This window comes from Scatophagus argus, chromosome 21 (assembly GCF_020382885.2).
Source record: "Scatophagus argus isolate fScaArg1 chromosome 21, fScaArg1.pri, whole genome shotgun sequence".
NCBI classification, from domain to species: Eukaryota; Metazoa; Chordata; class Actinopteri; family Scatophagidae; genus Scatophagus; species Scatophagus argus.
In genome coordinates, this window is record NC_058513.1 from 6206095 (window position 1) to 6232443 (window position 26349).

The 26349-nt window shown below is 42.2% G+C and overlaps 4 protein-coding genes and 1 non-coding gene across 7 annotated transcripts in view; all 5 read left to right on the forward strand.

The window, feature by feature from the left end:
• The first annotated feature begins 135 nt into the window (after window positions 1-135).
• Window positions 136-9239, forward strand: gspt1 (G1 to S phase transition 1). Its single transcript, XM_046376963.1, has 14 exons — window positions 136-514; window positions 814-858; window positions 2703-2966; window positions 3064-3097; window positions 3543-3620; window positions 4091-4271; window positions 4608-4762; window positions 4954-5094; window positions 5532-5625; window positions 7164-7244; window positions 7475-7648; window positions 7972-8061; window positions 8153-8321; window positions 8514-9239. The coding sequence occupies exons 1-14, from the start codon at window positions 319-321 to the stop codon at window positions 8564-8566; spliced, it is 1755 nt and encodes a 584-aa protein (XP_046232919.1). The 5' UTR covers window positions 136-318; the 3' UTR covers window positions 8567-9239.
• A 346-nt stretch (window positions 9240-9585) lies between these two features.
• Window positions 9586-12860, forward strand: rsl1d1 (ribosomal L1 domain containing 1). The gene is made up of 9 exons (XM_046376964.1): window positions 9586-9738; window positions 10009-10148; window positions 10253-10391; window positions 10612-10760; window positions 11175-11276; window positions 11671-11764; window positions 12040-12171; window positions 12250-12420; window positions 12576-12860. The coding sequence occupies exons 1-9, from the start codon at window positions 9700-9702 to the stop codon at window positions 12714-12716; spliced, it is 1107 nt and encodes a 368-aa protein (XP_046232920.1). The 5' UTR covers window positions 9586-9699; the 3' UTR covers window positions 12717-12860.
• Window positions 11435-11566, forward strand: LOC124053301. Its single transcript, XR_006842131.1, has one exon. It is a non-coding gene; the product is annotated as a small nucleolar RNA SNORA55 (small nucleolar RNA).
• Window positions 12861-14308: 1448 nt separating the features above from the next.
• On the forward strand, window positions 14309-15863 carry LOC124052559 (transmembrane protein 238-like). The gene has a single exon (XM_046376965.1). It carries the CDS (start codon window positions 14615-14617, stop codon window positions 15104-15106), a length of 492 nt encoding a protein of 163 aa, XP_046232921.1. The 5' UTR covers window positions 14309-14614; the 3' UTR covers window positions 15107-15863.
• A 4132-nt stretch (window positions 15864-19995) lies between these two features.
• The window catches only part of rhbdf1b (rhomboid 5 homolog 1b (Drosophila)), a 32625-nt gene continuing 26271 nt past the window's right edge, over window positions 19996-26349 (forward strand). For 2 of the 3 annotated variants that reach the window (XM_046377772.1, XM_046377774.1), the window contains exon 1: window positions 19997-20330. The gene's annotated coding sequence lies outside the window, so the exon portion shown is untranslated. Of the gene's footprint in view, window positions 20331-26349 lie in introns of all 3 variants that reach the window. The other variant, XM_046377775.1, reaches the window with a different exon arrangement.

Below are 26349 nucleotides of genomic sequence, written 5' to 3' on the forward strand. Positions count from 1 at the left end.
AAAAAAAAAAAACAATTTGTTAACTATTTTTATCTTTTAACGACAGTGAGATTGCTCAGATCCCCTACAGAGCAAACATGTACAGTAAGCAGATATCAAGTGCTGCCCTCTAGCGGTGTTTGCAGGCTGAGCCACTTCTCGTCGGATACGGGATCCATATGCTTGTCAAAGCACGGCTTAACAAAGCTATGGGAACTTCACCAAACGTGCTGTTAAGAGTCTGAAACACACCAGCAACTAAACTCGTTTTGACAGAACCATAAAAGTCGTCCACATTCCCCGGTAGTGGAAAGCTTGTCAACTCTGGAAAAAGGAGCGATGGACCCGAGAGACACAGCCCCGGATTCGTGGGAGCTGGAGGAGGATGCCGAGGCCCCGGCTGCAGCGGCGGGGCTCCCGACCGCCTTCGCCGCCCTTAACGTCAACGCCAAGCCGTTTGTCCCCAACGTTAACGCTCCGGTGTTTGTACCGAGCTTCCTTCAAGCCAGCGCCGTGGAAATGCCGGCTTCAGACGGTAGGTGGATGCCAGGCAGCTGGCTGGAAGTTAGCTTAACTTGCTAGCTTGCTCGCTAATCCAGCTAAGTTAGCCTTCCTGTCTACTTGACTCGCTGTGCTCAGTCCAGCCAGGTCACAGTTATCGCATTTCCACTAACTCGTCAACAAGTCAGCTTGAGTGTTTAGTCAAGTGTTGTAACGGTGCGACATCTCATTTATAACACAGTAACAGTCACAACAAAACGCCATACGTGACCATGACTGTCTAATAAATATTTATGAAAGTTTGACATGTGCTGTGTTTTTCTCTCCTCAAAGGTTCCTCTGATCCAGTTGCCAGCATGGAGGTGACAGAAACAGTCGGTATGCAGCCACAGTGTTAGTGCAGGCTCTGCATGTTCTGGCTAATAAGTTGCTAATCTGCTTGTCAGGCAGGTTGTCACCACAGGACAGGCTCAGGTGTGCACATTTACCTGCAGCCACATTTGAAATCTCACACCAAATCCCATGCGCTCTAAGAAAGGTTGGATGCTCACTTCTGAGTTTCTGCTTGTAGGTTCACTTACTGAGCCATATTTAGATTGCTGGCACTGGTAACCCCATGTGGTCAGGGTTACTTCTAATATGATGCAACTTCACTTGTCAATGCCTGAAATAGATATCCACTGGCTCGCACTGTGACATGTGTCAAGTGCCGCACGTTTAAGGCCTTGCTGTACCGTGTGTCGGAGCAATCTGAATGTATTTTATCATACTAGTAAAATAGTTGCTTTAATTTGCGGAGCCATTCACATTGTTGCCCTGACCCTGAATGCTGTGTGTCTCTACTCAAGTTACGGAGAACTGGTGGTGTTTTTGTTTTTTAATAGAGTGGCTGAGCTCAGCTGCAGCAGATTGAATGACAAAGGGAGGCAAAGCAAAAACGACCAGATGATGTGTGTATGAGAGACAGAGACAGCCAATGTGGCTCAGAGAAGGCTTTCCTTTTCACATTTCCCACAGACTGCATATTCATGGAGTTGCTTGTTCAAACACCTTGAATGTCTAAATTGCTCTGAACATGTCTGAAAGACAAATTATAATTATCGCTTGATGAGACTGTTGACAAAGTCAAGGCACAAATGGCTCTCTGAGTTGCCAGCAGCAGTATCTCACAGGCTGATTATAAACTACGAGGTTTGAGAAGAAAATAGGCATTGTGCATGACTGCTGGGCTGCATAATTTCATAGTTACGGAAATGGGAAGCTTATTTGTGTGTTGCTATGGGCAGAAGCTTCTTCTGCAGGGCTCAGCAGATTTCACTGTGCTCTTGTTGTTTTTTTGACATGTATTTGTTTGCTCGACAGCTCATTGCCTGATTGCATTTCTGACAAGTGACCAGGACTAAAGCTTGATGAGCCAAAATTTTTCAGCTCTTTCCAGATTATCTGTAAAGGCTAATTTTGCATGTGTTATCCTTTCTACAACATATATTAGACAGTATGTAGATTCAAGGCAGAGATCCAGTAGCAGCTGGTGCACCCGGAAATCAAATTCTACTTTTATTTGTGGCAGGTCACATTTTTATTTATGTTCTTAAAATATCCATGCCGAAACACCAGCAATAGCTGACCATAGAGTGGAAAACCATAAAAGGGTTTGGTGGCTTTTGTCACTGCAAACTGCATTCATGTCACTGTGACAGTTTGGATAGTGACGTTAAGGTTGGTAAACACTGTTAAAGGCAGTTTTGCAGCAGATTCTTGAGAATTGAGACAAGAATAGTAGACTAAAGTGTCATGACTGGACCTGCATTATAAATAGTAATTACCAGTAATGACAAACAAAAGAAATATAATGTGTCGAGTAGAGCATTTAAATGTAATGGTGCAGGAGATCCAAATGAAAGAGCGTGAGATGACTTGGAATTGTTTCTGTACGTGTTTGAAGTGTGGAAGAGGGGATCACTTTCCAAATTTTTGTGCAAATGTGGAAAAAAAGGTTTAAGTTTGGTATAAATATAAAACTGGCAGAGATGTGACGGCTTGAATGAAGTCCAGGATTCAGAATCAATCAGCATTCACTCGTGGTCAGTCTGCAAGTTTGCATGACAGCCAAACTTCTGTTATATCATTAAACAGTTCCCATTCCCTCTAAGCTGTGGGTTGTCTGTAGCATCCAGATATAACAGAGAAATAACAGGTGGAGTACACGTCTGTGGTTCCAGCTCCAATGGAGAACGGAAGCACAGAGGCGGACATGACCACAGAGGAAGAGACGTGGGAGCAGAAGGAGGAGCCGGGGGGAGGTGGAGGGGGCGGCGGGCAGGAGGAGCTGGGCTCAGCCTGTGAGGAGGGCGCCGCCAGGAAAGAGGATGAGGAAATGATGATGGAGGAGGAGGAGGAGGAGATGCCCGTGCCCAAAGTGACTCCGGCACTACCGGATGCTCCCAAGAAAGAACACGTGAACGTGGTCTTCATCGGTCACGTGGGTGCGTCTCATTTGTATGTGTGCATATATTGTTTCATCTGCGGAAGATTTTAGGAGGTTTTATTCGTGATGTTTACACCTGCTTTTTTGTCTGTCAGATGCTGGCAAATCAACTATTGGAGGGCAGATCATGTGAGTAATCCATTTTCCAGGTTCTCTGTGGGCTGATCACAGTAAAGCAGGGCTGCACAGTCAATTAAAATATCTAAGTGTAATACAAAGTACTTACATTTCCCTTAAACAATACATTGCGTCCTTTTAATTTTAACTTAAGCTGTGTTCATTTTAGTCTCAGAAAATGAAAAATAAAAAAAATCTTTTGTTGTTCATTGTTGGCTAAAAGACGTGTGTGCTTTGCATTGCCTCATCTGTAACAGTTGCTACGTTCACTAAAGCAGAGCTGCTGTGGCTGCCAGCTGCAGTGCAACAGGCTGAGTCTTGCCCAAAATTATTTTTCAGTTTTGAGCTTCAGTTTCCGTGATGCCACAGATAAAATTAAATATGAAGTTATTTGGTTCTCTCTTTGTTTGAGGTTTTGTTTTGTCAGCTTTTCCTGTCTTTGTGTTCTCCTTGTTAGGTATTTAACTGGAATGGTGGACAAGCGAACCCTGGAAAAATATGAAAGAGAAGCGAAGGAGAAGAACAGGGAAACATGGTGAGAAATGCTTGTGTTGAGTCAAACATGTTTAACTGCAAATGATTCATTCCAATTCATTTATTTTGTTGCTCAGTTCTCAGATTTCTCTGCTCAGATTTTTATAGATGAATATACTCCTATTTTTCCTCATATATGCATACATCTCAGTCTGGAACATTCTTTATTCTTAACTTGTTCAACTTTTATTGACAACCGTTTGTCAATAAAGGTTTGTCAGTAAAAAATTCTTGTATGTGCAGACATAATTGGCCATTAAAGCTGATGGCCATGTTGTCCGGTGTGTTTTTTTTATTTTTGGAGCTCCCTCCTGGCAATTTTTCTTTATTTTTCGTATGATATTTTCTTTACCAAAACAAATGTTGTAGAAGTTTTGATTATAAGAGGCCTGTTTGCCAGACACATACAGTAAATCAAAGTGCTCTTAACACAGTACAACATAAATTCAGAGATAAGTGTTTTTGTTGCAGGTACCTGTCGTGGGCTCTGGACACAAACCAGGAGGAGAGAGACAAGGGGAAGACAGTCGAGGTCGGGAGAGCTTACTTTGAGACGGAAAAGAAGCATTTCACCATCCTGGATGCCCCCGGACACAAGAGCTTTGTCCCCAACATGATTGGTGGAGCGTCACAAGCTGACCTGGCAGTCCTGGTGAGATGAACACGAACACAGAACCAATCCTTACTGTCCCTAAACCTCAAAAACACACAAATGAAATATTACACACACACTTAGAGCTTCCTTTGAATCAAACAGTTTTTATGCATGTTTACATTTACTAGTATTTTGTTACTGAGACATTCCACAGCAGGAGAAAACATATATGCAAACATTCACGGAAAGTTCTCACGTCTCTACAGCATTTTTCACTGTCCAGCATTTTATCTCATAAATAAACTCACCAAATGTATTTAAAGAAGACGGCGAGTTTTTTAAATATTTGTCGTTAAACAGTGGAACTGCTTCTGCTTTATTGGTTCGTATCAGGTTATTTCAGCAAGGAAGGGGGAGTTTGAGACCGGCTTTGAGAAGGGCGGACAGACGCGGGAACATGCCATGCTGGCTAAAACAGCAGGAGTCAAGCATCTCATCGTGCTGATCAACAAGATGGACGACCCCACGGTCAACTGGAGCCTGGAGAGGTGAGCAGGAAATATGTAGTGTTTATATTGGCTGTAATGGTCTGTTTTAAAGAAATGACAGATTGACGCCAAAACATTGTATTGTAAACAGTGAATTATTAGTATCGGTCTTCTGTTGGAACAATCTGTGATGCTGTACATCTGTTCATATGTTAGGAAATGATCCCCATCATTTCATTACTTTCCTGCAGATATGAAGAGTGTAAGGAGAAGCTTGTGCCGTTTCTAAAGAAGGTCGGCTTCAATCCTAAGAAAGACATCCACTTTATGCCTTGTTCTGGACTCACAGGTGCCAACCTCAAGGACCCCGTACCTGAATGCCCCTGGTACACGTAAGTCAGCACTTTGAATGGGTTTCTATCACAGATTTAAGTATTGTCAGGTAGGGATTGTGACGGTACAAGATTTTCTTGATGTGATGGTTTCACAGTATACCTGTTCCACCTGCCAGCAGTTTCTGTTCCGTTAATGATAAGTTTCACCTTTCTCACGCACAGTTTTACTAATGCTTCCCAGAGGAGATCAGACATCTCTGCTGTGCCTTACGTTCACGTTAGTGACGCAGTGTTGTTTCAGTTGTAACCTTCCTAACCTTGTAACCGCCTTTAATTTAACATGTACTTTCCCTGAAAGGCTGCATGTTAAACATGTTGCCATTGGCTAGTAAGTCCATTAACTAATACCACAAGGCTCAGTTCACTGCCTCCATGTAACACAGGGGGAGTCCTTCTAGGTGTGATTATGTTTTCCTTTTTTTCATCTTCACCAGGGGTTTGCCATTTATTTCCCACCTGGACAGTTTGCCAAACTTCACCAGATCCAGTGATGGACCAGTCAGACTACCTATCGTAGACAAGTACAAGGTGAGCAGCGGGAGGCCGCTGATTCTCATTCTAAAGAGGGAAGATCAGAAATCTGCTGCAGCTCATCTGAGAAGATGATTAGTGGTTGAGTGGGTGTAAAATTTCTTTTGTTTTTTTTCCCCTTTACTCTGGTTTATCTTTCTCTCCAGCCCGCTGACACACACACACACACACACACTCACACACTCACACACTCACACTCTACAGCCTCTGCATAGTTTTCTCTCTTAAAGATAATTCAGCTTCTTGGCACTCGCCTCAGTTTAGATAATGGAAGCAGTTCAACATGTAAGTGTTGGTGAAATTTTTGAGTTCCCTACATTAATCATTGTCTCTTTTCTTTTTTCACGTCATCTTTTCCTCTTTATCCTCTTGTCTTTAAGTTGTTTAAATGCTCCTCTCTCACTGCGATTGCATAAGAGCCTTAATCATTGATGATTAAGTAGTCCCGACCGGCGTTCTTCTGATGTAAGGAGATTATGGTTCGGTTAAGTGTTTGCTGCAGCCTGGTGGCTCAGCCAAGATGGCCGTGCAGCAGACTTTCTGCAGATCCACACAGCTGTTGACAAAACTGTTGTTTTTTTTGTGTTGTCTTGAATCTGCATAGCTAAAAACAGAGCGATAAGGCAGTATTAATCGAAATTATAAATTAATTATATATAATATTATAAATTATAAATACATTTACTTTTGACCTTCTCTCCAAAAACAGATTATTCACTCAGTTCTCTTTACAAACGCATCGTTAGAGGAATAGTTCGATGCTTTGGTAAACTCACTTTAACAAGCGCTCAGTAACCTTTGAGTGGCGTCGATCTTCTCATCATCTCGTATTTTTGCATTAAGTTTGTTTCATACACTGTACTGCTATATGGCTTATAGTGTTCCACAGCCATAAAATGCAATGCATATTCCCTTTCTTATCAGTTTTGATGATTCTAAATTGAAGTTGCAGCTGCACTTCTGGACTCTTAAGCTGTGTACTTGTAGACAAAGCGCAGAGATGTTGGTTTATTTTCTTTTTCAGAGATCCTTTATTTATTTGGGTGGAGGGTTTACTTGGGAGAGATTTGAGAAACTAAACTTTGTAACAAACTGCATTTCTATCTTTTGTTGAATTTGTTGTGTTGTTGAATCCCAAAAAGCCACCAGCACAGAGTCGAGCTGTTGTTGTAAAATATCTCTATTAAAGAAAAATTAAAAAAAAAGACACAAAACAAAGCAACAACTGTCGTCTCATAAAACTGTACACTGTACATCAAATCTGTACAAATCCAGATGCAGTAGTCTAGCTGTCGGTGCTGAAAAAATTTTTAAACCAAATGGAATTTCAGATTTGGAGAATCGTGACACCCCTAATTCCCGCTCTGCAGAAAGTCTTTTCGGAACATTTTAGGAGGATTCATATCTTGTTTTAGCTGTAGTGACTTCTTGATTATTTTTTGATAAGCTAACTAATCACTTAGCCCATAAAGTTAATGACTGCTGTGCATCGAAGGTAACTGCTAACACTGAATTGCTCTGATCCTTCTGAACAGGACATGGGCACAGTCATCCTCGGGAAACTGGAGTCTGGATCCATTAGCAAAGCCCAGCAGCTGGTCATGATGCCAAACAGGGTGAGATCTCCTCTGTATGACTTTGCTCCTTCTCACAGGGGACCAATAAACCTTCTACTAGAAATAACCTCATTGTTTTATTAAATGCACTGCGGCCTAGATGGAAAGAAGATCGTGTACCCAGATTTACTTTAGTTGAAACACCAGCCACATATCCTGTTTCAGTACAGCAGTATTCTGTTTGTTTAAAGCATTTATTTAAAATATGTATAAATTGCTGTGTGTTGCAGCACACAGTGGAGGTACTGAGCCTGCTGAGTGACGATGTGGAGACAGACGACGCAGGTCCTGGGGAGAATCTTAAGTTGAGGCTGAAGGGCATCGAGGAGGAAGAAATCCTCCCTGGTTTTATCCTCTGCAGCCCTGACAACCTCTGCCACTCTGGTCGCACCTTTGATGCACAGGTAATGACCACAGAAATGACCAAAGGTTGCTGCACCTGATTTTCAGAGTCATTAGATGATATGAGAATGGGAAGAGTTTTCAGTTTGAGGGTAGAGGTTAGTTGATTAGCTCTCATTGGTTCCATTTGATGCCTACTCTCTGCCAAACACTCCTGCATTTCATCTACTGAATGACAAACTGATATACAAATTCAGATATCCTGCTTCTTTTGCACTGCTACACATACATGCATTCGGAATATGTCAAATCAACTGATTGTGATTCCTTTCTAAAACAAAATCTCTGAACTTTACATGTTGCTCATTTGTTCCTTTTATTTCAGATCGTCATCATTGAGCACAAATCAATCATTTGTCCTGGTTACAATGCAGTCCTTCACATCCACACCTGCATTGAAGAAGTGCAAATCACCGTAAGCTACTGTTCTGCTTTCCAAGCTATTTGGTTTTAATGTTCATTGCGTTTGCCCAGCCAGTATTCAAGTCTTTAAATCCCGACTGCAGGCCTTAATCTGTCTGGTGGACAAGAAGACGGGGGAGAAAAGCAAAACTCGACCACGCTTTGTCAAGCAGGACCAGGTGTGTATTGCCAGGCTCCGGGCAGCAGGAGTCATCTGCTTAGAGACCTTCAAAGACTTCCCTCAGATGGGACGATTCACGCTGAGAGATGAAGGTGAGGACACTGTGTGAGAGTCTGTTTGTCTTCATTGATTTAATAGATTTTGCACAACCTGTTTGTGGACACACGTTACAGCAGATGTAATACATTTTGAATTTATTTGTTCTAGATCTCACATCTGGTTTGTTTTTCTGATGATATGAGCAGAAGTCTTGAATTGCCATTTTGTCTATACTCCTCCCTCAGGAAAAACTATCGCCATCGGCAAAGTGCTGAAGCTGGTACCCGAAAAGGACTAAATGCAACAGTGGCAGCATGCATGGAGTTCTGCGACTCGTTACCCGAGGAGAAATGCTGCTAGAGCCGACCCAAACATCTGCTCTCTCTTTACACACAACTATGCTGAAGAGGAGAACAATGACAACAAGGAGTGAAGAAGGAGAATAAAATCGCATCAAAATGAAGAAAACGAGACTGAATCAGTTTTTATGATGAACAATATAAAATGAGAGACCAAGTCAAGTGTGTCAGCTTTCTCATATTGAGAGCTCAGCTATGCCACTAATGTAGCTACACATCCCCCTTCTGTACTCCCACGGCTAACCGCGCTGTCGGCTGGCCACGCCATTTGTTTTTAGAATGGAGATGGATGCAGTGTTACTCAAATTGGGGAGGAAAAAATAAACAGATTTTCATATCCTGCAAAAGACCAGCGGTTATCCTGTAAGTGTAATTTGCAAAGTATGTCTCCCTTTTTAAGAATGGGATTAAGAATCCACTGGACATTTTATTTGGTTTTAAGGATTGCTGTACCAAAATTTTACATTTGGTCTCTCTCCACATGAGATGTTTTAATTGGACTGAGCTCACATACTACTCGGATGAACCATGGTTACACATACTCACACCAACAGACACACACAGCTGTTATATAATCTAAACTGAAAATAAATGATCAAGCTGCAACAGAAAGGTGTATTTGTTTTTCTTTTAATAAGAATTCCCATTTGGGATGGAAAAATCAACAGACGATTCATCAATACTATTAAATCCTGACATTTGTAGCACCAATATATGCCTGTAATTATGCTTTGTGGATATATGCATTTCAACAGTAGCATGAGTGCTTGTTAATTGCAGGAAATGTGTATCAAAATGAATAAAAAGGTCAAGGCCAGCATGAGCGGGATTAAAGGGCAAACTGGAGTCTGGCGGAAGCGGACAAGGCAGGAAATGTCTGGTCAGCTGTCCAAACAGGACAGAGCTCATGGGAAAAGTCTGGCGTGTCGGACACTGTAGGATTTAAATAACTCCAAAAGATGGCAGTAATGCAACACCAAGGATGCAAGCTGTCGTCAAAAGTCGAAGGAGGCGAAGAAGAAGAAGCAGAAATGCGCATGCGTAGCTGTGGTTTACACGTGAACCCGACAGCATGGCTGAGGAAAGACAACTCGTGTTGGACCGGGCACAGGTAAAATGTGTTTTTTTTGCTGCTGTACATTTGACCTGTTTGCAAATAGCTTGCTAGTTAATAGATGTTTACATAACTGTAATAAAGTATGTCGTTATGAGTCGACAGGAGATATAAAGTAGCTAACATTAGCTCGCCTAACCGGGTTAGGAACGAAGCTAATTTACAGAGGCACAGTAACAAGTCTCAAACTCTAGGACATCGGAAGAAAATCCGAGCTTGTCAGGTTTTTGTGTTTTTTTATAGCTTCTGAATTAATGTCTCTGTCAGGTGAAAAAGGCCGTCCAAGCCTTGCAGGCTTTCCTGAAAACCAAGTCGACCCGTGACTCCCTGCTCCTGGACGACACTCAGCCGATCAGTGTGCTTTTCACCCTCTGGAAGATCCCCAGAAAGGCACAGACCATCCGCATGTGAGTCCACCATACAGGATCCTAAAGCTGCATTCATGACTGGCTTGTAGTTAACTCTCACCTGAACCGACCTAAATGATGTTGATGTTTCATTCGGCCCTCAGTCCCTTGCCCCATGGCCAGCGGACTGACACAGATGAGATTTGCCTCTTCACCAGAGATGAGCCCAAAATGACCGGAGAACAAACCCAGAGGTTTTATAAGAAGCTGCTGGAGGAGAGAGGAGTCAAAAACATCTCTGAGGTATTTGCCAAAGTCCCTTCAGCAAACACATTGCACAGCATGGATAAATGTATAATGTAATGTAAGTTTTATCTACATTAATGGCTGGTTGGCCACAGTGGCTGTTAAGTCCTAAGTCTTACAAACCACTTGTGATTTAACAGCCACGTTTTTTTATGTACATGTAAGACCTCCTATTGATGGCTGCCTTGACAATACTGTGTCCCTGTATCTGGAGCAGATCATCCCGTACAAGGTCCTGAAGACGGAGTACAAACCGTATGAAGCCAAGCGCCGTCTGCTGGGTAACTTTGACATGTTCCTCTCTGATGACCGTATCCGCCGCCTGCTGCCCTCCCACCTTGGAAAACATTTCTACCAGAGAAAGAAGTAAGACCTTAACCAAGTGCTGTCAGCTCTTTGTTTGTAAGCACCAGTCAGACAGTTGAGGTGGACTTTGATTCACTTCCCAGACCCAGTGAGTTATGGATATTGTAGGTGTATGCTCTTTTGATTTTGTTCTGCAGACATAGGGTCTCAGAAGTCCAACTTTTTCTTTCTTTTCCCTACACCTGCAGCCTCTGGAGCTGACAGGAAAAAGGAGATTTCTGTTACTGTGACAGTGTAATCATTGCAATGTTATTAACAAGTCAAAATGTCCCAGGTGTAAAACTTGTGAAACAAATCAAACACATCAAATGCATAGTTATGTGTCTTCTAACCTGTGTGTTTTAGTGTTTCTTTTTACTGATGAGTTCTGTGGTTGCAGCAGATGAGTTCTTACTGCGTATCTCTTTTTACCAGAGAGCCGCTGTGTGTGAACCTGGAGAGCAAACACCTGGCCAGAGACGTCCAGCGTGTCATCCAGGGCACCAGCTTGAAAGTTACCAACAAGGGCTGCTGCTGGTGAGCGTCGCTCTACTGCTCTTTGTGTTCTCAAACAGTTTTCTGTGGAATTTTTAGGTCAAAGAAAATGTGTTGTCCTCACTACTGCTTAAACAGGAGAGCACAAGAACAATTTTGAGTTGAACGCAATGTTTTTATGTCTTGTGATAAAATGAATTGCACCTCTCAGCAACCCTGTCAATTCTGTTAAGTGTTTGATATGGGCAGTAGCTGGTGCTACAGTAATTCAAAGTAAATCCAGATGGACCTCCTCTTCCTGTGGAGCCTGTCTCTACAACTTTGATACACAATCATAAATATCATGTTGACATGAGATCCAAAAATGCCTGCATTTGTATCATTTGTATTGGTGCTGTTTACAGTGTTTATCTCACATGACTGGCCTGTATTATAGCATGGCACGTGTTGCCCACTCTGGCATGACTGCAGATGAAGTGACAGAAAACATCGAGGCTGCCGTCCAAACAGTGGTGGCCAAAATACAGATGGTGAGTGAAGCTGCTCACCAGAGTTGTTGTAGCAAGTTTGATGGATTTATGTCTCTGGACAGCTTTGAATCACTGATCTTTGTTTAATTGTAATAAAGTGCTTTTGTCCTTATTGTCTTGTGCTCCTGCTCCCTTTTGGGAGTTTGTGCTTCTCAAAATATTTGTTACTTCAGTGCTTGTACAGGAATTTTATCTTTTGACCACCTCGAACTCTAACAAAATAGCCTTGCCTTTTCCCCCTAAAATCTGTATTATATTTGCACTGTTGTTTACAGAAAGAACCAGTGATGAAGATCATCCACATAAAGAGTCAAACATCAGTGGCCCTGCCCATCTACACTTCGGGTCTTGGCCACCTTAGTGTGCAGCAGGAGGCAAAGAAGCCTGCTCAGACTCCAGAGAAAAAGGTGAGAATAATCTAATTTTCTGCATGTTTGTCTTGCCTTTGTGCCAGATTATTCAAGCCATGTGTCATATGTTTTCAGGGAGCCACAGCCAAAAAACAGGCAAAGAAGGCAAAGGCAGAGGAAACAAAGCAGACGGCTCCCACTGTGGAGGGGGAGGAGAGAAAGGTGGAGGAGAAGGAGGAAGAAGAGGACGAAGAAATCCCACAGCTGGTTCCTATAGCGACACCGAGCAAAAAGCCTAAACTGGAGGTTGGTACTACTGAAAGCTGCTAGAGTTAAATACTTGGAACCAGTTAAAATATAAACAAACGAAATATTGGTTAAACAACCAGTGTTTTGGGAGAAATTGTGCAGCACTGCGTCTTCTGTGAACTGCAGACCCTTATTTCCTTACTTTCTTGTAGAAGTCATCCAAAAAGCAGCAGCTGAAGAAAGCACCCAAGCCTGCTGTTGCCAAGAGGGGAAATAAAGCGCCAAGCAAACGAACCAAGAAGGCAGGCAAGACGGACTCCAAAATAAAAAGAAAAGCGCCTAAAGTGAAATGATTTGCACATTACCCAACATGGACCTTTTTACACAGGACACAGGACCAGATTGTTCACTGATTGGCCAAAATACTCAGCCTGTTTTGTTTTGTTTTTTTTTGTTTGTTTGTTATAATCGTAGATTATAAAAGCAGTTAACTGAAATTGCTTGTGGCTTTGTTTTCCTTCAGTAATTGCTTTGTAACAAAGGGCCTTTTTCACAGCAGAGTGGTGAAGGTAAATGGTATTCAGTTCTTGGTGATTTATATTCTGTTTTGGCTTCTTTTTGAATGGGGCATTTGAATTCCTCAGGGAATTTATCTGTTATTGTTTACTTAATAAAAGAAAAGACAGTTTCTTAAAACTTTAGCATGACCTCCGGTCAGACATTCCTCAGGCAAATTAATTTTTGTCAGAATGATGACAGTAATAGATTTATTTAATCATCATTGATTCTAGCAGTTCAAGTTAAAGTAACAACTTTAAGTGTAGCCTTTGTGACTGAACAGTGCATTTGCACCATCTGTTTGAGGTTTTAAACACTTTTATAAGCTGTTCTGCAAAATTTAGTTCAAAGCTTCATTTAACTCCTCAGGCTGTACAGAGTACAGTGTGTTTTCACGCACCGTTTGTGTGTGCAAGTGCATTAGCCTTGAGAACTGTTTGCTCATGTTGTGTTTAGCACTCAGAGCTGTGCATGCGTAGCTGCCAGCTGTATCAGATGACATGCCTATTGTCGGTGAGATGCTCCGGCTTGTACAGCTGCTGCTCACATGCAGTAATGTTACATGGACACAGAAACATCTCCCGTGAGGCTTGGTGTCTTCACAACACCTTTATGTCCTTATTGAAGGTGTCAGATCGATATTCAACACACAAACTAATAATGAAGTATGAAATTTTCTTGCATTTCTATAGAATGTAAATTTGTCATGGAGGAGCAAGATGTAAGCAGCCAATCAGTGGAGATGAGATTGTTGTCAACAGGTGGGCTCAGTCAGCCTATTCATCCAAGCCCTCCCTCTGTCGTGTGGGTGTGGTGGGCCGTCTGGAATGACAGTGTGTTCACGGGTTACTGGGCTGGAGGATGAGAGATGCATCATACAGACGCTCTTATTGATCATGCAGGCTCCATAGGACTGGGACGTGGCTGAGAAGACAGGACGGCTCAAGATGTAAATGAATAAGAAAACTGGCGAACTGTGGATGTCCAGCGACTGGTGTTTTCATTATTCACGTGTTAAAGGTTCTTGGAGGGGAGAAACAAAGCCATAAGAGGCATTTTCTCCTGTCAGGCAACCATGCAAACAGTTGGAGGAAGCTCTTTTGCAGATGACTCTGGGAGTCTGTGTCCAGACGGTCACGCCGGTGCTGCAGCGGCCCCAGGCTGGGCCTACCTCCACAAGGCCATCATTGTGATGGTGATGGGGTCTCTGATGTCTGCTGCAGGCGGACTCCTCTTCCTGCTCCAGTCACTGGGGGTGAGTGAAGCATCGCGCTCTGTGGCCTCAGCCTGCCTGTCCATAGGACTGATGTTTGTTGTGATGGGGCTGGTGTGGATCCCCATACTGAAAGAGAAGCAGAGGCGGAAGAGGTACAGTCAGGGCGCTTGAATGGAGGATGAAAATGACTCAATAATGTGAAAGTGGAAACTATTCTTTTTGCTGGCGATGTTTCCTTTGAAACATCCAATACAGTGACAAAGCTGGTGTGGCTGTTGCTGATAACTGCCTGTGTACATTGTACTTTGACCAGTGTCACTGCAGATTGTTTCATTTGTTTCTGTTGGTCAGTGAGGTTTACACTTCACTGCCCTGCAGGGCCGTTAGCTGCCAGCATTTGTTGTTTTGTCCACATCTGGATTAATTCTTGGATAAGATTGAAGACCATTTTTGTTGTGGAGGAGCTCTGCTGTCATCATGTCAACATCTGATCAGGTAGAGCCAGTCATGGAGAGGAGGTACGGGGGAGTTGGTCGCTGCAAGTGCTCGTTTTGGTTCGCAGTGGCCCACGACATACTCGGCGTCTTCATCATGATGGTGGGGGTGTTTGGAGGGCTGGTCGTCCACGACTTGTTCGTCTACGCGGGGGCCATCATCATCTTCCTCAGCCTCATTTGGTGGGTGTTCTGGTACTCCGGGAACATCGACGTGCCACCCGAGGAGCTGGAGGACGACGTGGGCCTGATTAAGGTGAAGAACCGCGGACTGAGCCAAGTGGTGAGACGAGTGTCCAACCACCTCTCCAGCAGGATCAGGGACTCTTTCAGAAAGAACAGCCGGTCCATCAGAGAGGGCCCCGCAGGCAGCTGGCCTTCAAACACTGGTACAGAGGTGTCGCTGTCCACTGTCAACGACACCACCATCACCTCCTCGTCTAAAGAACTCGTGAGAGAGACGCTGTCAGTATGAACTAACCAAACAGACTGTAAATGACACCAAGAGACTCAGCGTGGACTTTTTGTGTTTGTTTCCTTTACTCCTTAACCTATTCTTTAAAAGGAATTTTGTGTTTGCTCTGCTTACACACACTGCTAATGATTAGACAACACTGGAGTCTCATCTAGATAAGATCCACCTGTTGTTATCTAACTGATAAGATGTAAACTTTGCACATTACAACTCAGTGTTGCAAATGGTTCTGATTTAGATCACAAAATTTCTATCAGTTACTATCTTTTTACAAGTTATGTTTGGTTAATTCACAGATATTTGCTGAGCGGGCATGTGCATAGTTTTATATTTATTTCACATATAAATGTATAAAGGATATAAAAGCAAGGTTAAACGTTATAATGTCTGTTTTATCACCCAACTAACATATAAAGCACACACAGATGTGGTGTTTTTGTAAACCTTAACATGGTCAGAATGCTGCTTTTGCATCCTAAAACTGCACAGTCCGTTGTGATAAATTTGAATAACTGAAACCTACTGGATGCCACCTGCCATAAGCGTCACTGAAAGATCGCAGTGGGATTCACATTACGCGCTTGTGTGTTTTGAATGCATTTAATTACTGGACTCGTGGTTGGCTTTCAGAGCCTTTGAGAAGTCAGTTGAAGGTGCATGTCAGAGAAGTATGTTGAGATCAATTTTCTTCTATCTGTGCAGACATTTGGAAACAGCTTTGGCACACACACTCCAGTATGTGTAGTAAAACCCCAGCAGACACTAAAACTTTACGATTAGATATGAGCAGACTGTGATGAACCTATCAGCTCCTCTGATTACCACTGATCAGGTTGAGTGATACTCGGTGTCTTAGTTGTAGGGAAGAAAAATTAAATGTCTCATATGCTTTAGCTTCATGGTTGTTGTCTAATCCAAATTTGTTTGTTCTGTTGATGGTCTACTCTGTGTTGGTTCCTGTTCCTCTCACATCATCTCCCTGATGGTACGTTTGCTGCGAGACTGTGAAGGAACAGGCGCTCTTTTTACAGAAGCATAAAAGCTTCCAGAATCTATGTACCAGTGTTAGCTTGTTAAACTAGAGTGTGGACACCAGGAAGTGTGTGTTCTGGGTCTGGATAGGGCGTTGTCAGAGGGTTCGGGTTGGGAAGGGTCAGACCCTCTTAAAGTTCTATCCTCAGTGAGTAGAACAAGTTCACCTGCAGAGCAAACAGCATTCACACACACGCACAAACACTGAAAGGATTGACGAAATATACAAAAGACAAAGCTGTCTTTGTTCAGTCAAACAGTCTCACAGCAGAGTGAACAACACGAACACAGTGTGACAGAGACAACAGCAGCCAGTCGGCCCAGAGAGAACGTCCAGAGCACTACAGCAACACTGACTTATGGGTAAGCACAGTTTCTTTCTATAATATTCTGGTATTTTATTTGATTGTTCACATAACATGAATCTGAGAGTGTGGAAAATTTAAATGTCTTTATGTGCTGGTGTCAAACAGGTGACACAGCACAGCAGAGGCCCATTCGATCAGTGTGTGGTGCACAGACAACCTGCAGAGGGATGCTGAGGTCGCGAATTGCTCTGTGACTTACAGGAAGCTAAACCCACTTCACCACAATGGGACGTGAGCATTTATTCTTAGTCACGAAGAAAATGAAGAAAGAGAGGATGTTTGATCACTCATCGATGAAACTCAGTAGAGAGAAATTCTTCAGGAGAAAAGGAAGGTGATATTGTAGAGTTCTCTTCATCAGATCACACGGCAAGAAACAGCAGTACTCATTCATCACAACAAATACAACCAAAGCATGATTAAAAGTTTCTCTTCTTACATATAATTCCTATGTTAGTCCACAAGGTGGAGCTGTGAGGTAGTAAATGAGGGGTGAATACGGTTTCTTTTAACACTGCATGATTTTTCATGAGATTTAAACTGTGTAATGGATGTTTTTCCTCATGTTCAGATAAACAGAAATTCTCTCCAGCTCTTTGTATCGACACCCAGAGGACCCACTCAGTCATGAAGACAGTTTGCTTGGTTTTTCAGCTTCTCTCTAGTAGAAGTACAAACAAGGATTATATTTACTCCAGTATAATTCTGATATTTTGTTACAGCAATATCCATTGATATGTATTCCATATGGATTTCATGATGAAGAAAGTGAACATTTCATATATGGAATTTAAGTTTAATTTCAATTAGTTTCAATTTAAATTCCTGCCAGCTCAAAGCATGTGAACATCTCTGACAGTTGGATCTCCATTTTGGTGAATGTTGCAAAGTTATGGCTCATGAATGTGGTTTTCAAACTGTCCAAAGTTTTAAACGTGGGACACTTGCTGTAGTGCCACCAGCTAGTCTATTATCCCGTAATACCAGCTGAAGAAGGTTGGCATAGAACTGGACCTGTAGGCAAGATTGGGTTTATTTTCAATCATGGGAAGGCAGACTTAGAAGAACAGGAGGAGGAGGAAGAGGAGGAGGAGAATAAGAAGAAGGCAGCGACAGCAATTCCAAGAACATATGACTGAATTACATTCGGGATGATTTTTCGTTACGCCAAAACCTCTGCACCTAAACCATTTATTTAAAAAAATCTGTTTAATACAATAAGAGGAAGAATCAAAGACTGTAGGTTGAAAGAGATAATTAAAACAAAGCTTTAAATGCGCCCTTGCAAATTTCCTGTGTTCCCTGCCCATACTGATAATCCTTAAAGCTTGTTTCCCTAACTCTAACCCTTTCATTGTAATCAGATTTACAAAAGGAAAACACTTCTCTGTATGTCCTGCATGTTATGTGACTCTCGCTCAGCGTGCAACACAACAAGGAATAGCATTTAGGAACGAGCCTTCATTTCATGGGCTGCGTGTGTTCGTGCCCGTGTGAAGTGAGAATGTGTGCGTCAGGAATTAGCTTAAATGCCAACCAGTCAAGTGACGTGTAACCAAATAAAACTGAAACAAAAATACCCCGAACCTCCAAAGAAACTGGACCTGAGCACAGGTGGCTTCCTTCTCATTTTCCTGCTAACTCACATGCAGAAAAGCTGGAAGGTGACGCAGTACTGCATGTAGGAAAAGAAAGATTCTTTGGGATTCACTCATTAAAGACGCACAGCACAGACACGATGTGACCAAAGCAATGCTCCCCTGATGCTCTGGGTGAAAATCTCCCAGTGAGACTCCAGATCTTTCCCCATTCACTGTGCTGATTTCAGCAGTAAAAATTAAGGTCAACCCTCCAGAAGTAGTGAGTGGTGATGCTCCTCGATGCCTGCAGAAAACATAGAGAACGTCACTGTTTGTCATTTACATGTCTTTGTCTTTTTTCTTTGGGTGGAAGTGAACTATGTGACCACAGGCGGAACATTTCCATTACTCCTCTGGTCCTCAGTAGGATCTGTGTTCTGCAGTCATATGTTTTGAAATATAACACAATTGCAACAATGTTTGTTGTAAAACTGTGGGGGTTAAACGTGCACATCAACTGAGGATAAAAAGAGCAAAATGTGTGTTTGATATTCAGTGACACACAGTGCAAATACATACAAGATGTGCAGGCTTTGGATGAAATATTTTGGGAACAAATACACTGAAACATCTGAGGGTTTTTTTCTTTTGTTGTTGTTGTTGTTGTTTCCTCGAGCAAATCTTGGAAAATAATTTGCAAATGTTTTGGCAGCATCCTTTCACAGATGCAGAAACAATACATCACTGCAGTTGCTCCTGAGGATTAAGGATTAGGAGGGTATTTCTGTATTTTGTGATTGTGATTTTCTTGTTAGCATCTCAGCAAGCTTAAACCTAAATGCAAACGAGTTGAGGAGCCACATTACACTGCATGTGTTGTTTTATTCTACTGCCACGAGGGTGCTAAGTTACACCATTTATTTTTCAGATATTCATCACCGCCCCGAAAGTGAGCAAACACCATGGCAGGCAATCCATAACCACCAAAATGACCCTTTGTGCCGAACCGTATCCTGTGTGCTGTCGGACCACATTGATGCAGAGGCTGAATGTTGTGATGAGAGTCGGAGCTCAGGAGGACTCATCAGAGGTTGTGGTTTGCTGTGAAGGGGTTGAGGGAGAGGGACGCTGACCCTGCAGGACATGTGCAGCCTTTCCACAGGGACGAAATGTCTGTGTGTTCTTCACACACTCGGAGGAGAACATCAGACATTTTAGGTCTAGATTTTAGCTTTCTATCAGACGCAAACGCCTCCAGATACAGTAACCTTTGAAGAGAAATAATAGAACTGAACACAAAAACAGAACCTGACAGTAGAAACAAAGAAGTAACAGAAGACCAGAAAATAAAAATAATCTTATTTTATTATTTTGCTAACTATTAATATTATTTAATTTAATTAAAGAGTTTGGTCTAGACCTGCTTTAATTGGAAAGTGTCATTAGATAACTTTTGTTTGTGAATTGGCGCTACATAAATAAACTAAATGGAATTGAAAAAAAATAATAATTACTTGCTGATATATTTAAGGTATTCATCCATTAATACGTGAATGAAAAACTAAAAATAACTTGTTATGTAACTGTAATACTGTCTATTTTTATTATTAACAGTGGAGATACTAAGGACAGCTGTTACTAATTTAAGGCTAATTTGCAGCAATAGAATACTGCATGCACAGTCATTCATTAGTCCATGTTCTTTGAACGTATATTTGATAATGAAAAGGACAAAAAACAGATTACAGAGACTAACAGCTAACCAGATGGATGTCTAGTCTTTGCTACACAGTGCTGTAAAACCTCGTAATTACAACAAGCCAGCAGATTTTGACAGGATGTACAACAGCTACCTGCAGTTGCTCGGTTGCACCGGTAGACGGCGCCGTGAGGTCGGTCGGCCGGTATGTCCTGTCATCCAGCGGCGGAGGAGGAGGCGGCAGCAGCAGAAGCGTGGGCGAACCGGGAGACCCTCTACAGTCACACCGAAACTCCGAGGCGGTGGACAGCTGCTGAGGAGCCGGAGTGCTTCACACAGAACGGAAGCTGCTTTCGGCTCATATTTGCTCTTCATGGGAGCACCGCACGCTACAACATCTGGAGCTCGCGCCTGTCAGTGAAACTACTCTTCCTCGTGCCCGCGTGATGTGTGGCAGGTTTTAACTTATGAAGTAACCGGCTTTTTCTCACTCGGTGGAGCCGACGGTGCCGTACTGGGCTGCAGGAAGCGGACTCAGTTTGGAGGTAAGCGAGGCAACACTCATTGCGAGGCTTGTCGCTTCACACGCCGGCTGTCAGTCTGTCCTCACCTCGCTGTTCACGGAGGAGGCACAGTGCAGGTTTGGAGGGGTCTCGGGGTGGGGTAGACCCAGGGGGAGACCCGCTGATGACAGTGCCAGTTAATAAAGCGTGATGTGTACCTCACAGTGCTACACATTTTGAACTGCTTTACAAGCCTTTTAAATTGCCTCTGGTCGAGACGGAACTCAGTTGCTGAAAGTGAGACGAACAGGTGTGTGTGTGGCTATCTCTCTGACACACACACAAACATAAGGTCTAAACTTGGATGAAAATTTCTCCTTCACCTGATTCATCTTGATTTATTGACGTCTCGCTCTGCTGTGGGTAGTCTTATCAATGCACACTTCATGGGGTGTGTTTTCATATGTGTGTGTCTGTGTGTGAGAGAGAGGGAATTCAGTACAATGGAGAATCCCCTCTCTGTTTGGAGTAAATCAAGCCAAAGTTGCACGCACGTACTCACACAGGGTATAAGAGAGCTCCAGGCTCTGGTGCTGGTGAGATGAAGGAGGCAGTTTCACTTGCTGGCTGTGCAGAAATCCCACAGAGACAATTAAACTACTGACCCATGTCATCAAGGATTTGTTTTGGCTTCCTGTTTGGAAGGATGGTAGGAAGTAGACTTTGGGGCCAGATGGCAGGAACACACACACACACACACACACACACACACACACACACACACCTGGAACAGCCAGTCAGAGTTCCTTCTGAGGGAGGCCGCATTAGTGGGCAGGGATTGAACCTGCGACCTGCAGTGCTCAGCTGTACATGGATACCGAGTGTCGAGTCAATGAGGAGTTAACAGACTGTTTTCTACTCATGAACTGAATTCACTTTTTTTTTTTTTAGTGACTGTAGATTATTTTCAAGTGCTTTTGTCTCATTATGAGACATGTGGTCTGGCAGAGGTATCTTGTGTTCTTGTGTTTCAGAGCGAACAGGATCTGACTGAGATAATGTGAAGTGATGGATGAACCTACAGAGAATGTTAGCTGTTGAATGAATGTTTTATTCTGGAGGGAAAACTGAAAAAGTCTCTCAGTAACCCTGAGTACAAATCAGCTCCTGACTTTCTGTTCACAGTGAGTTTTTGCTAACTAAATCACTGGTTGTTTTCTGTGCTTGTAGGATCTAAATGGGCCTGAGGTTGTTGGCAAAATATGTAAAATGAATAATTTTTTTTTTTGGCACATGCATGTAAAAAATGTACACATTATAATTAGGCCTTCAACTATAACTTGTCTTTATTGTTGATTAATTTGCTGATAAAGCTGTTGCTGATTTTCTCAATTAACTGATTAACTGTTTGGTGTCAGTTAGAAATGTCCTTACAACTTCCTGGGCCCCAAGGTGACATTTTAAAATCTTTTGATCCAAAACCTAAAGATCCTCAGAAAAACAGCAAATCCTCCCCTCCTTTTAGAATTGGAACTATATGATAGTTACTATTTTTGCATGGAAAATAACTTAAATGAGTAATTGTTTATTCACAAAGTCATTTCGACTTTAACATTCAAGGTTTAGAAAAGTAGTGTATGAAAAAAAGGATGAAAACGCAGACGACAGTGAAGGTCAAACGGATCCTAACTGTCGGGGAGCTGAACCTGAAGCTAATCTTCAATCACTTTAATTTTAACCGCAAACTTAAAAGCAGCACCGCAGGTAAAGCATGCATGGTAAAGCATACTCAAAATTATAACTGAAAGTGCTTCACACAGTCTGAAGATAAAAGTAAAAAGCACACACACACACACAGACAGACGCGCATGCACTGTCACACGCGCTATCACACATGCAGCTCTAAACAGGAAGCTGACAACATCCTGGAAGATGTTTCATGTGGTGTGAACCGTCTCTCTGTATACGTAAGTGTAGGTACGGTAGGTGTCTGTGGGCAGCATGGCATTTTGCAGCTGTGCTCTTGTCTCTATGTCTCTTTCACCTGACACTGTGTTGAACATGTATGAACAGGCTGGATAGAAAAAAAGTAGCAGTGACAATAGTTTTAATCCTGGGAAGCTGCTCTCTGAAGTTATATGCACCTTCCTGTTTATGCAGAATTCTCTGCCGGGTGCATCACGATGGAAAACTGGTTTGGTTTTTACAGGAGCCCTCCAGCTTTTTCACAATGCATTTTTCATGGCACTTTGCCCATGAGTGGATCTTCCCCAGTGCCTACAAGCTGCACTGTTTATCTTTCTGGTGTTTTATGCCGCTACTTGTCACTACATGAGTAGTTCTTTCATCTTCCTGTCAAGAAATTTAAAATGAATTTTGAATGAAGTCAAGTTTCCAAAGTATACTAAGAAAAAGCAAAAAATATTAACATTTTGTAAGCTTCACATCTTTGACATTTTGCTTTCTGAATGACTTAAACCGGTGGTTAATCGGCACGTGGCTCCTTAAAACATGTCTGCAACCCCGTGGTATAATCTGCGTTGCATTGTCACTCAGAGCATGTTAGCATGCTGACATTAACTCAAACTACAGCTGTGATGAAATACAGGCTGACACAGCAGCTAGCGTGACTGTAGGGCTGCACTCATACCGATCTCAGGACGTGCTGTGGCCAGACGTGTTAAAAAGAAGATGGCTCATGCAGTCCCGGTTGCCTGGTGAGTTTTGGATGGAGACTTTGTAGAAATGAGCTGTTCTGAGCTAGTTATCAGAAGAGAGAAAAGTTTTAACCGACTTATGATTTTCTAACAAAGCTCTCCGGCATTCTCGTTGTGTGACACTACAGCAGAAACTGTCCAAAACAGTTAATCAGAAATGAATGTTTGATGTGCACATCAGCATGGAGGTATCTGTGGTGATTTTGCAGCCGTCTGGGGCGGGTTGCACAAAACTTACCCACAGATCTGCTGTGCATAATTGTGGCTTGACAGCGACAACATCGCTGCCATTAGAGAGCACAGACGCTGCCTCCAACACGTATCTCATGACCAGGATAGACTGATGCAGGTGAAAAAATAGCTTTTTGCTATTTACATCCTTTGTATAAGGTGTGATATGCCTTCAGTTTCAGGACTGATTGAGACTGAGTGACTTGACTTGAGACATATTGATGCTGTCCTGCAGCACTCTGGGCAGGGATTTCATTCATTTCTCTCTTTTTTCATCTCACCCTCTCTCATCATGTCTGTCGAAGCGTTTTTCAGTGTCATGCTCAGTCTTCATTTTTCCCCCTCTCTTTTCTAACATATCATCACTATGTATCAAAACCAGAACGGTCTCATCAGCGTGAAAGATGCACCTGTATTGCCAGAGCAAAGCGAGTTCAAAAACACTATTTGTACTATACTTTAATTTACCAAATAATTGGAAAACCAAACATTAGATCACTATACTTAAGTGATGATTTATAACAGTAGTTACTCTGTGCTCATTAGTCTCTGACATAAACATACATTTTCAGTTACACTAATCCTCTTTTCAACACAGTATTATTTTAATCTCCTCTCGCCACTGTGTTGTTGTTTTCATCCCAGAGATAGAGACAAAAATAGGATGGCTGTATGACCTGTAAGTCTATGAATTACAAAAAATACTGTACATCGAACGGATTGTGGAGGGTTAAAGTGAAGGGTCACTGAGAGGTCATGGGGGGGGGGGGGGGGTTGCTGAATAATAAATACCGGTAATGAGATTTGCTTTGAGATGCAATATTGAATCATTTCAGGGATTTCCCCCAGGACATTGGTTAGCAAACGTCAGCACGTGATTGGGCTGTTTGTATTAAGGTTGTCAAAATGATTGAAAGTACCGAAGCTATGGGAAAAAAAACAAAAACAGATGTATAGTGTATAGGTTCCGCATTAAACTTTTCCAAGTTGATATTTTGCAAAAGAAATTCTTCTGTAGGCACTCATTGTCTATTTCTTGAACTTGCGACAAAAAACCTGGATGAATAGCAAACTTTGTTTCAGCCAGGAATTTTAATTTGCCTATTATGTGGCATATACTGCTCTTCATACTTTTCTTCAATGTCCGTTTGATGACAATGCTGTCCTCCAGCCAGACTTCTCCCGGGAGACTCCAGACGTCTCTGTGAAGATCCTGAATAAGTCTTCTCTGTTTCTTTGAAACCACAATTATGACCTCCATTTTTCTCTCTAAATATTCTTTTCAGCTCTCTCTCTCTCCCCCACTATCTTACCCTAATGTGGAATCTGTGGGCAATTACCATTAAGTTTTTCATACAAGGCCAGCCAACAGAGGAAGCAGTTGTATTGGCGCTCGCAGCGTGAGTCTGCTGGCTGCGTAGAGGAATGGCAGGAAGGAGGGATGGATGGCTGCTGAGGAGGCCTATTCATGTCTCCAGGCGAGGCCATACTTGAGTAGACACTTATTGTGATGCTGACCTTCCTGTCACCATGCAGCTAACACAAAGCAGCTTCATATGAGGGTTAGCTGCGCTGCTCTCTTTGTTCCTCTTTCTGTCTGTCAGCTCTTCACTCGGTCTCTTTTTACTATGTGACTTAACGTTTATTTATCAAATTATTTTTATGTTCTATTAAGCAATTTAGCATGATGGGGTTTGCTGACTTACAAGACTTACAAGACAAAGATGTTTACTCATAAAATATATCATCAAACCTTGATGAAGTGATAATAGAAGAGGAGCGGTTGCATGACTTTAATCAAGGGTCTAAAATTAACGCCGGTAAACCACTGAATGCAGGTAGATTTGCTTGGGCAACATTCCTCAGATAAATAACCATTCAGTGTGCAGTCCCTGTTCATTCATTGTTTCCCTGTGAGTCATGGGACCACAGTGTCTCTTATTTTACAGACATGGTCAACATGTGGTCCATCAAGCCTTTCCACATTTTGTCCACTAATTGGTGTTACCTGCAGTATTGTGAGGCTGATAGTGCCTGTAGTCTGTTGCAAAACTGTTCACCTCTGATGGTGATGTTACATTTAGTACTTGTAAGATACTTTAAAAAGACTGGACCTCAATTATATAAAACATAATTATATGCTTTGTTTGCGGTTTCGTTACAACCATGTTTTGGAGGTGTGCCTTTTCAGCGTTCTTCCTGGATGTTTAGGAAGTCAGTTTGTAGTTGGCAGAGCAACTATGCAGAAGGTCAACTTCAGCAGTGACGTACTCTTCATTTTACAGAACTGGTTTGTTTCTTGCAACTTCCTGTTTCACTGATGGGTGAGTGCTACATCCCAGGTTGTAGGTGTTTACTGTACATAGTCTATCATTAATCTTGCCATTTTATAAGGACAAAACTCAAGTGTATGTGAACTTTGCCCTCAGTTATCCTACATCGTAACAAGACACTTAATGCTGAGAGCAAAATACCAAGTGAAATTGTGGCAACAAAATATCCCCTGAACATTAAGTAATAACCAAAAAGGAAATATTTTAAGAATATTTGTCCCAGTTGCATTCATTTATATTTGAAGCTGTATCCAGGTGGAAAAAAAAGGGACAGGAGAAAGAGAGAATTGGTTCTATTCAAAGGATTCAGCTGTGAAGTAAAAATAGCATGTATGAACTTACCTTTTCCCTTTTAGTTCACTATTATTGATATGCATGAGTTCTGTGTTTGAACGACTGTATCTGTCCTGCTTCATGAGGCCACTCTTGATTTGATTGAGCAAGATAATGGGTAGGAACTAACACTAACTAACTTCCATTCACTTACACTGAAAGGTATCAGTTTGCTGCTGGCAATCATTTTGTGCTAATTTGAAGTTTATTAGCTAGCAGCCTCTTAGTGAATTGGTGAACTAAGAAAGTTTTTTTTAAAAGGTAAAGCTAATTGTATTGACACTGCAGCCCTTTTGAAAGTACTGAAAAAGCCTAACGAAAGGATTGTAAGATTGCTGTTACCTGTGTTGCATGTAACAATAATCCTGCATTTATTTATAGGCTACATTTATTCCAAATGCTGCATTTCGTATCCTTTGCTCTTCAGGTCTCTCGAGTTTTGATACC